The sequence below is a fragment of the Bolinopsis microptera genome, chromosome 4 (assembly GCF_026151205.1).
Source record: "Bolinopsis microptera isolate Bmic1 chromosome 4, MBARI_Bmic_1.0, whole genome shotgun sequence".
NCBI classification, from domain to species: Eukaryota; Metazoa; Ctenophora; class Tentaculata; order Lobata; family Bolinopsidae; genus Bolinopsis; species Bolinopsis microptera.
The window spans coordinates 1,110,049-1,121,810 of NC_087075.1; the positions used below are offsets into that span (position 1 = coordinate 1,110,049).

The 11,762-nt window shown below is 40.2% G+C and overlaps 1 protein-coding gene across 1 annotated transcript; it reads right to left on the minus strand.

Moving 5' to 3' along the window:
• Positions 1 to 1,704: 1,704 nt before the first annotated feature.
• On the minus strand, positions 1,705 to 5,197 carry LOC134813959 (meiosis expressed gene 1 protein homolog). Its single transcript, XM_063821909.1, has 4 exons — positions 5,093 to 5,197; positions 4,546 to 4,621; positions 4,228 to 4,326; positions 1,705 to 2,144 (listed from the first exon to the last, which is right to left on the minus strand). The coding sequence occupies exons 1-4, from the start codon at positions 5,183 to 5,185 to the stop codon at positions 1,984 to 1,986; spliced, it is 429 nt and encodes a 142-aa protein (XP_063677979.1). The 5' UTR covers positions 5,186 to 5,197; the 3' UTR covers positions 1,705 to 1,983.
• Between the last annotated feature and the right edge of the window lie 6,565 nt (positions 5,198 to 11,762).

Consider the following 11,762-nt stretch of genomic DNA (forward strand, 5'->3'; position numbering starts at 1 on the left):
AATGCAATGAACTCACGAGCGCGCGCGGAGCTCAACAAGCTGTGAAAAGGCGATCACCCTGTAGTAATATCGCTAGCCAGTAAGGTCTGCTGGGCTCTTCAAAATCTACGTTGTTTTAAATTCCCCCCTGGGGAGAAACGTTACTTTTACAAAACGATCAACACAAAACATGTTGCAAAAAACCGGAAGTTTTTTGCAACATGTTAGCCGGTAAGGTTTTCTGGGTAGGCAAAATTCATTCATTATTCATTATTCCAAAAAGGTTTTGTCAAAAAGCTCACCTTCTTTAGAAAACAGTGGTATGGTACAACAATTTTTTAAAATCCGAGCAAGTTTATTTTTATCGTGCACGTTCTACTAATTCGCTTTTAGCTTTGTGGGAGCGCTTTTGAGGCGCGAGCGCTGCACTAACTTTTGAACAGCGATAAATTTGGCCAGGAACAATATTTTCAATAGGATTAAAAGCAGGTAACAAATATCATGTAAAAATATTACTATTTACCAGGTTATTGACGGATGTTACTCGCGTCTAAATTTCTTCGAAGTAGCACGCGCCGGGCCAGTCCATTAACAATGGTCAACCAGGTTAAAGTGCGCTTGATACCTGGGACCCGGCCCAGGCTATTATATTATATCATGTCCTTATAGAAATTATCGATTTTTCGTCCTTTTAACTCGTAGGTTTATTGTATCACGTTGCGACCCCCACGGTCGTTTCACTATGGTCGTTTCACTATGGTCGTTTCACCACGGTCGTTTCACTATGGTGTTTCACTATCGTCCTGACGATACAGGGGGAGCCGCGCACTTCGTGCGCGGCGGGTCATACAACGTATGACAATAGGTTTATAACCTACCAAGACGCGCGCTGAATTCGTAGATATTTGTTTCAAAGACTGTCGTTGATTCACGATGTCAATCCTTCGCAGCTCGGGGAGGCACAGTGGTGCATCTCGCCGATCTACCGATTGCGAGAAGAATTATTTGATGCGCGGCGCGACCCAGTAGTGCATCGCGCTACAAAGACCGTCGACGAGTCCAACTCGGCGCGCGTCCTGGTAGGTTATAAACCTACAAATTAATCATCACTCTACAGTCTACACTCGACTGTCACGTGAATTTCTTAACACGTTCTTCATTCTCACAGTGGTCCTGGCCTTGTAGCGCGATGCGTTACTGTGCCGCGCCGCGCACTTAATAAGGCTTCTCACAGCGACATGCGCTACTGTGCCGCGCCGAGCTGCCATGAATTGACATCGTCAATTAAGTCCTGGCCTGAATGCAGAATGACTATTTGAAACCTAAACTACAACCCAGCCCTATAATTGATAATCTGATCTGAAACCCTAACCTGCTAACCCTGGAGAGAAATTATATCAACTTCCTTATACATTATACGGTCATATCACGTGATCGAGATAGTTTTTCGCGCAACTGTTTAGAAAAATCGCGAAGATCGAGTGTTTTTCATGGCGCTTATTACATATATAATTATAATACTTAAGATGTACACTAAAATCCAATTTAATTAATAAAGCATAAATAAAACGAACTTTTTTCTTTTGGGTCTTAATATTATTATAGATTTTACACTTTAATAATATCATACATCATTATACATTATATTTATAGAGATTACTCTTTTAGTTTTATACAATATCTGTACATAATTAACAATCGATCCTATTTCTGATACAAATCAAATGTAATTCCGTGGTTTAACTCGAAAGTGTAGTAAAATTTCTAATTCTTTGCTTTAAAGGAAAAAAGGAATCTCTTCCTAGATTCTGAATATTTAACTGAAATTGACTCTTATACAATTCGGAAACTCATGAACAAAAGAACATTGAAGATTTTTTATCTTATTGCATGTTACAGCTTAACCAATTCAAAACCATTCTGGGAGTATAGGAAAATTGCGCGAGAATATAGAGCTATAGAGTGAGTCTGTAACTTTAATCATACCAGCAGCGCTAATTTTCTCTACTGATTCTCAGCGTTGTAGTTAAACAGTTTGCACTTGTGGAGGTCCTTGTCTTGACACTCCCTCGCTTTGTCGAAATAGATATACCCTCCCTTGCGGGAAAGTAACATCTTGATATAACCGTTATGAGGCCACCGCTTCACTTCGTTTTCAGAAAAACCTGCAATAAAGGGTTTTCTAACGGTTAAAAATATACTTTCAACTTTGGGATTCATCTATCATTTCGCATATTATTTTTGTGTAAGCTTTAGCAAATGAAAATATTATATGACAGAGATTAAAGAGAATACCTTTAATAAATGGTACAGATAAATGGGGTTAATTTGTTATAAATCTTAGCAAATAAATTGTGCAATGTTTGAGACAATAAATTATACAGCCAATTATAGTTATATAATATTAATTATAATATACCATACAAGATAGATCAACATTTCTAAGTTCAAATTCATTGTTTTTTATGTCCATAGTATAGAGTTATTTTGCATGCATTATCTGGCACTATTTTCGATAAAAAGATAACAAATTTTAGAGAACCTCAGGATTTCATTTTAACAGTCCAGAATATTTCCCCCATATGTAGCAAATCCACATCCTCTTTGCAACGCTTCCCAAACTTTCCCTTTAGCTCGAATAGCGCGCTATTTGACTTTGACACAGTCAGGTCAACTTTTTGATCTTTTCCACATGCCACAGCCCCAAAATCAATTCCTATCTTGTGATCAGGATCTTTCAAGACATCTTTTCCCTGGAGGTCGATTTTTTCCCCGACTTTTACAAATTTGAGGCCAACTGTGACTGTGAACTTCTTCTTGGAGACTGTTTTTGTTTCAACGCTGTGCACCTCGTATCTTGTCTCCTCCCTGGTCGGGTAGCAGAATACTGCAGCGGCTTGATCTTTAGTGCAGGGCAACACTTTATCGCCGAATTCTTCCAGTTTGTACTCTTGCGCCGCGCAGTTATCGGAGAACTGACCAAAGTAAGACACGTGTGGTGTCTCGTAATCTCTGTTTCTGAAGAATTCTTCCCCATCATAAGTGATTCCAGGCCCAAATACCATGACGTGGTTCCAGCAGGTTAAGGAAGTGCTGATAAACTCCAACTCTGTCTCATAAGAAGTTCTGTGTCCGCGCGTGTGTCCGTGTATCCAACACAGCACGTGAGCAGTTCTGTCATCAAACCTGTCGTCACACACTGGCCCGTACTGCTCTGCGTCCCACCACGTTCTAGCTTCTACTGGGTAAGCTCCGTTCTCCATCACAGAACCTAACCTGTAACCATTAATCTCCAGCCAAGTTCCTGTCATGAGATATGTAGACGTGAGAAGGGGGCTAGTAGTTGATATTACCTCCCTCCACTGATTAGTGAGGCCAGTGGTCCATCCTTCATAAGGGTCCCCAGTCCACCTGGTAAACACATCTGGTCCGGTCCACTCCTGCCCTCGCACAGTGGCTAGGGTGGCAGCGAGGAGGGGGACGTAACAGAGAGGAAACATTATGTGAGATCACAAGATTGTTAGCAAAAGGAGGAGCAAATGAGTTACTTACGATAAATGGTTAAAAGAGCGGAATCAGTCTTAAAATAAGCTAGAAATAATTAATATTATTATACGGCACCAGTTTGTCGGTCAAAGGTTAAGGTTGACTCGCGAATCATAACAGACTTTTATTTGATTTTACTATAAAGGTCATAGAAACATTTAAAAAGTCATTAAGAATTTTGAGGTCAGCACTTAACTACTTTATAAAATATTCGATACATAACGGAATTTAGTGAGAGAAGGCTCCTTGTCTTCGATAACGCAATTCTAACTTCCTTTCTTGAGGTCCTCAAATAAGGGGTAAAATTACCAAATAAAAATAGAGAATAAAAATAGAGAATAAAAATAGAGAATAAAAATAGAGAATAAAAATAGAGAATAAAAATAGAGAATAAAAATAGAGAATAAAAATAGAGAATAAAAATAGAGAATAAAAATAGAGAATAAAAATAGAGAATAAAAATAGAGAATAAAAATAGAGAATAAAAATAGAGAATAAAAATAGAGAATAAAAATAGAGAATAAAAATAGAGAATAAAAATAGAGAATAAAAATCTCTATAATCTATAAAAGTGACAGCCTGTAAAGGAAAGAGAAACTAAACAAACATCAGTTAGAACTTAGAAGAAGACAGCTGCAACTGTCACGTGATTAAGGGGGGGAGGTGGGGGGGGGGGGAGAGGGGGGGTTAACGTTAACAAACCTTGCACGTGACAGTACTCCATAATGTCTCTGTAGCCGGCTGTCTGGAACCTGTAACATTCCTCAACGTCCTCTGACCATTGTGTAGCTCGTTTCAAACCTGTTATTATTAACTAAATGCACAATTTAAATAATTAAAATTTGCATACAATTGTTGGTAACCAGTCCTCAAAATTAATTAACTTAACAGTACACTTTAAAAAACAGTACACTTTAAAAAACGTGACGTCACACACTTCACCACGTGACGTCACACACTCCCTCACGTGACGTCACACATCTCACCACGTGACGTCACACATTTCACCGCGTGACTAACCGGAAGGTTTTGGGGCAGGTGAAGAGGGTTGTGAAGGGGTAGAGTTAGTTTTTCTTCTACAAATCTCTACCTCGCTCTGTAAGGTGTAAGCATAATATAATTAATTAAGCAGGATAAAATTAATTAAGCAGGATATAATTAATACTTTAATCTGATTAGGTTAAAGATAACATGACTATACAGTACACAGTAACACTAATACCAATAGGCAACTACTGACTCCACTTATATAAGGGGCTAGAAAGATGGGTCACTTTCAGAATCCTGGTTATATCATAATATAATAATATGATATGATATGATATGATATGATATGATATGATATGATATGATATGATATGATATGATATGATATGATATGATATGATATGATATGATATGATATGATATGATATGATATGATATGTCATATTATGATCATGATATGATATGATATGATATGATATGATATGATATGATATGATATGATATGATATGATATGATATGATATGATATGATATGATATGATATGATAATCTGTAAATAATAAAGAGGGATTGCACTAACCGCGTTAAGGTTAGGATCCAACACAATCTCGTTTTTAGAGGGTGATATTTGGCACGCGTCCAGTGATCTTCTTCCAGCACCACTAACAATCATAACTAAAATAATCGGTTACTGTTAGTTTAACTGGCAAAAACAATTTAATTATACCATGAATTAATTAGATTCATAGATACTAGATAGTTGTTCCACAAATAATAGCAATCTTGAATTTCTATCAGAAAAAGAAGAAAACAAGAGACGACAAGTTGTAAAATATCAAACTCAAATAAATAATCATCTTTAACATTTCACTTCAAGAGAGCTTAATAAACCGAACATAAAGATTACGACATAGCTCACATGGTGGGTTTTAACAGTTAACACAGATCATGAGACAAATACAACAAGGAGTCACGTGATCACTTGTGTCACACTTGAGCGAGATTTACGATTCTTATCAACGGTTTTTAATAATAAATAATATTCATCTTGATTTACCATTAAATAGAACAAGCATAGTGCACGTTAACATATGATTATATTATTGCATATATCAGCGTTTTACCACATGTTTACATATACCACCTTATCGTTACCAAGCTGATAGTTGTGTAGTTGCTATGTTCTTTAAAAGGAGTTACAGCTACAATACTACAAGAAAACTCAAAAGAAAGAAAGGATGAGAGAAAAAGGCTGTTAAATACAGACTACTAGCAGAGAAAGAGGCTGTTATACGGACTACTAGCAGAGAAAGAGGCTGTTATACAGACTACTAGCAGAGAAAGAGGCTGTTATACGGACTACTAGCAGAGAAAGAGGCTGTTATACGGACTACTAGCAGAGAAAGAGGCTGTTATACGGACTACTAGCAGAGAAAGAGGGTGTTATACAGACTACTAGCAGAGAAAGAGGCTGTTATACGGACTACTAGCAGAGAAAGAGGCTGTTATACAGACTACTAGCAGAGAAAGAGGCTGTTATACGGACTACTAGCAGAGAAAGAGGCTGTTATACAGACTACTAGCAGAGAAAGAGGCTGTTATACGGACTACTAGCAGAGAAAGAGGCTGTTATACAGACTACTAGCAGAGAAAGAGGCTGTTATACGGACTACTAGCAGAGAAAGAGGCTGTTATACAGACTACTAGCAGAGAAAGAGGCTGTTATACGGACTACTAGCAGAGAAAGAGGCTGTTATACAGACTACTAGCAGAGAAAGAGGCTGTTATACGGACTACTAGCAGAAAAAGAGGCTGTTATACAGACTACTAGCAGAAAAAGAGGCTGTTATACAGACTACTAGCAGAGAAAGAGGCTGTTATACAGACTACTAGCAGAGAAAGAGGCTGTTATACGACTACTAGCAGAAAAAGAGGCTGTTATACAGACTACTAGCAGAAAAAGAGGCTGTTATACAGACTACTAGCAGAGAAAGAGGCTGTTATACGGACTACTAGCAGAGAAAGAGGCTGTTATACAGACTACTAGCAGAAAAAGAGGCTGTTATACAGACTACTAGCAGAGAAAGAGGCTGTTATACGGACTACTAGCAGAGAAAGAGGCTGTTATACAGACTACTAGCAGAGAAAGAGGCTGTTATACAGACTACTAGCAGAAAAAGAGGCTGTTATACGACTACTAGCAGAGAAAGAGGCTGTTATACAGACTACTAGCAGAGAAAGAGGCTGTTATACGGACTACTAGCAGAGAAAGAGGCTGTTATACAGACTACTAGCAGAGAAAGAGGCTGTTATACAGACTACTAGCAGAGAAAGAGGCTGTTATACAGACTACTAGCAGAGAAAGAGGCTGTTATACGGACTACTAGCAGAGAAAGAGGCTGTTATACAGACTACTAGCAGAGAAAGAGGCTGTTATACAGACTACTAGCAGAGAAAGAGGCTGTTATACGGACTACTAGCAGAGAAAGAGGCTGTTATACGGACTACTAGCAGAGAAAGAGGCTGTTATACGGACTACTAGCAGAGAAAGAGGCTGTTATACAGACTACTAGCAGAGAAAGAGGCTGTTATACGGACTACTAGCAGAGAAAGAGGCTGTTATACAGACTACTAGCAGAGAAAGAGGCTGTTATACAGACTACTAGCAGAGAAAGAGGCTGTTATACAGACTACTAGCAGAGAAAGAGGCTGTTATACGGACTACTAGCAGAGAAAGAGGCTGTTATACAGACTACTAGCAGAGAAAGAGGCTGTTATACGGACTACTAGCAGAGAAAGAGGCTGTTATACAGACTACTAGCAGAGAAAGAGGCTGTTATACAGACTACTAGCAGAGAAAGAGGCTGTTATACAGACTACTAGCAGAGAAAGAGGCTGTTATACAGACTACTAGCAGAGAAAGAGGCTGTTATACGGACTACTAGCAGAGAAAGAGGCTGTTATACAGGACTACTAGCAGAGAAAGAGGCTGTTATACGACTACTAGCAGAGAAAGAGGCTGTTATACAGACTACTAGCAGAGAAAGAGGCTGTTATACGGACTACTAGCAGAGAAAGAGGCTGTTATACAGACTACTAGCAGAGAAAGAGGCTGTTATACAGGACTACTAGCAGAGAAAGAGGCTGTTATACAGACTACTAGCAGAGAAAGAGGCTGTTATACGGACTACTAGCAGAGAAAGAGGCTGTTATACAGACTACTAGCAGAGAAAGAGGCTGTTATACGGACTACTAGCAGAGAAAGAGGCTGTTATACAGACTACTAGCAGAGAAAGAGGCTGTTATACGGACTACTAGCAGAGAAAGAGGCTGTTATACAGACTACTAGCAGAGAAAGAGGCTGTTATACGGACTACTAGCAGAGAAAGAGGCTGTTATACAGACTACTAGCAGAGAAAGAGGCTGTTATACGGACTACTAGCAGAGAAAGAGGCTGTTATACAGACTACTAGCAGAGAAAGAGGCTGTTATACGGACTACTAGCAGAGAAAGAGGCTGTTATACAGACTACTAGCAGAGAAAGAGGCTGTTATACGGACTACTAGCAGAGAAAGAGGCTGTTATACAGACTACTAGCAGAGAAAGAGGCTGTTATACGGACTACTAGCAGAGAAAGAGGCTGTTATACAGACTACTAGCAGAGAAAGAGGCTGTTATACGGACTACTAGCAGAGAAAGAGGCTGTTATACAGACTACTAGCAGAGAAAGAGGCTGTTATACGGACTACTAGCAGAGAAAGAGGCTGTTATACAGACTACTAGCAGAGAAAGAGGCTGTTATACAGACTACTAGCAGAGAAAGAGGCTGTTATACAGACTACTAGCAGAGAAAGAGGCTGTTATACAGACTACTAGCAGAGAAAGAGGCTGTTATACGGACTACTAGCAGAGAAAGAGGCTGTTATATCAGACTACTAGCAGAGAAAGAGGCTGTTATACGGACTACTAGCAGAGAAAGAGGCTGTTATACAGACTACTAGCAGAGAAAGAGGCTGTTATACAGACTACTAGCAGAGAAAGAGGCTGTTATACAGACTACTAGCAGAGGAAAGAGGCTGTTATACAGACTACTAGCAGAGAAAGAGGCTGTTATAACAGACTACTAGCAGAGAAAGAGGCTGTTATACGGACTACTAGCAGAGAAAGAGGCTGTTATACAGACTACTAGCAGAGAAAGAGGCTGTTATACGGACTACTAGCAGAGAAAGAGGCTGTTATACAGACTACTAGCAGAGAAAGAGGCTGTTATACGGACTACTAGCAGAGAAAGAGGCTGTTATACAGACTACTAGCAGAGAAAGAGGCTGTTATACAGACTACTAGCAGAGAAAGAGGCTGTTATACAGACTACTAGCAGAGAAAGAGGCTGTTATACAGACTACTAGCAGAGAAAGAGGCTGTTATACAGACTACTAGCAGAGAAAGAGGCTGTTATACAGACTACTAGCAGAGAAAGAGGCTGTTATACAGACTACTAGCAGAGAAAGAGGCTGTTATACAGACTACTAGCAGAGAAAGAGGCTGTTATACAGACTACTAGCAGAGAAAGAGGCTGTTATACAGACTACTAGCAGAGAAAGAGGCTGTTATACGGACTACTAGCAGAGAAAGAGGCTGTTATACAGACTACTAGCAGAGAAAGAGGCTGTTATACAGGACTACTAGCAGAGAAAGAGGCTGTTATACAGACTACTAGCAGAGAAAGAGGCTGTTATACGGACTACTAGCAGAGAAAGAGGCTGTTATACAGACTACTAGCAGAGAAAGAGGCTGTTATACAGACTACTAGCAGAGAAAGGAGGCTGTTATACAGACTACTAGCAGAGAAAGAGGCTGTTATACGGACTACTAGCAGAGAAAGAGGCTGTTATACAGACTACTAGCAGAAAAAGAGGCTGTTATACAGACTACTAGCAGAGAAAGAGGCTGTTATACAGACTACTAGCAGAGAAAGAGGCTGTTATACAGACTACTAGCAGAAAAAGAGGCTGTTATACGGACTACTAGCAGAGAAAGAGGCTGTTTATACGGACTACTAGCAGAGAAAGAGGCTGTTATACGGACTACTAGCAGAGAAAGAGGCTGTTATACGGACTACTAGCAGAGAAAGAGGCTGTTATACGGACTACTAGCAGAGAAAGAGGCTGTTATACAGACTACTAGCAGAGAAAGAGGCTGTTATACAGACTACTAGCAGAGAAAGAGGCTGTTATACGGACTACTAGCAGAGAAAGAGGCTGTTATACAGACTACTAGCAGAGAAAGAGGCTGTTATACAGACTACTAGCAGAAAAGAGGCTGTTATACGGACTACTAGCAGAGAAAGAGGCTGTTATACAGACTACTAGCAGAAAAAGAGGCTGTTATACAGACTACTAGCAGAGAAAGAGGCTGTTATACAGACTACTAGCAGAGAAAGAGGCTGTTATACAGACTACTAGCAGAGAAAGAGGCTGTTATACGGACTACTAGCAGAGAAAGAGGCTGTTATACAGACTACTAGCAGAGAAAGAGGCTGTTATACAGACTACTAGCAGAGAAAGAGGCTGTTATACGGACTACTAGCAGAGAAAGAGGCTGTTATACGGACTACTAGCAGAGAAAGAGGCTGTTATACAGACTACTAGCAGAGAAAGAGGCTGTTATACGGACTACTAGCAGAGAAAGAGGCTGTTATACAGACTACTAGCAGAGAAAGAGGCTGTTATACGGACTACTAGCAGAGAAAGAGGCTGTTATACGGACTACTAGCAGAGAAAGAGGCTGTTATACAGACTACTAGCAGAGAAAGAGGCTGTTATACGGACTACTAGCAGAGAAAGAGGCTGTTATACAGACTACTAGCAGAGAAAGAGGCTGTTATACAGACTACTAGCAGAGAAAGAGGCTGTTATACAGACTACTAGCAGAGAAAGAGGCTGTTATACGGACTACTAGCAGAGAAAGAGGCTGTTATACAGACTACTGACGTGTACTGCCTCCCTCCGCGGGGGGTCCTATTAGAAACGTATTGCATGTTGTTTTGTCAAGCAGGTAATGTGACAGTGAGTGTAGGTGGAGACAGTAAACAGGAGCAAGGTAGACAGTGACTGGTCACGTGTCATCACGTGATACGAGGCTGTCATGATGAGAGAGAGAGAGAGAGAGAGAGAGAGAGAGAGAGAGAGAGAGAGAGAGAGAGAGAGAGAGAGAGAGAGAGAGAGAGAGAGAGAGAGAGAGAGAGAGAGAGAGAGAGAGAGAGAGAGAGAGAGAGAGAGAGAGAGAGAGAGAGAGAGAGAGAGAGAGAGAGAGGGAGGTTCTATTAGATGCGTTTAGAATACTTGCATAGTTGTAGATTAGTTGTCATGAGATTGTAGATTCGAACTGAATTTATAGGTACACCGGAACACTACTTATTTAGATTCGCTTAAAAACAGAAAGTTAAAAAAGTCAAAAATTATAAAATAAAGAATAACTTCGCCAGCAGATCTAAATACTTAAGTTTGCTATTAACAATTATAATTGTAAATGTTAAGAGTAAAGGAGGCGGCATCAGGGCAAATTATAAAGTTTTATTTTTAATGGCCTAGCTTCTAGAAATTAACTAACGCGTTCCGGCAGTATCGAGATAGCCCGACCACTGTCCGCGGACACCTGTCTAGTGTCTACCAGATCATATTACTGTAGAAGGAGGGTGATCAACTGCAACTGGAGGACTATGCTGCAATACATCGGCTAGAGGTGATGGGAGCAAGGATGTTTGTGATCCAACTGGAGGACTAGGCTGCAATACATCGGCTGGAGGTGATGGGAGCAAGGATGTTTGTGATCCTTGCTGTGTAGTTGGGCTAGTGAAGGGTTCAGCGTTGTCTCTATCTAGCGTGTCTTGAGGTGTTGGTGGAATGGAGTCCGGGAGTTGATGCTCAGGACAAAGCTTTGTTATCTTTTTTGTAGTAGTATGTAGGATCCCATCGAGGATTGAAGATTCTCGGTGGACATTCACAACAACGCAGTTGTTACATTTGGAGCGGACACGAGGAGCATGAGCAGAGGAGTTAGCAAGACCTCCGGCATCAGAAGATGCTACAGGGTCATGAGCAGCGCATGATATACCAGCATGCCTCTTGTTGCTGAGTTCATCCGTTTCGTTTTCTCTGAGACCATAGTTGTAGTTGTTCAAGAAGGAGTTGATGATAGAAATGATTGATGCAGTCTGATAATAGTTATTCTTTATATATTGCATGATGTGA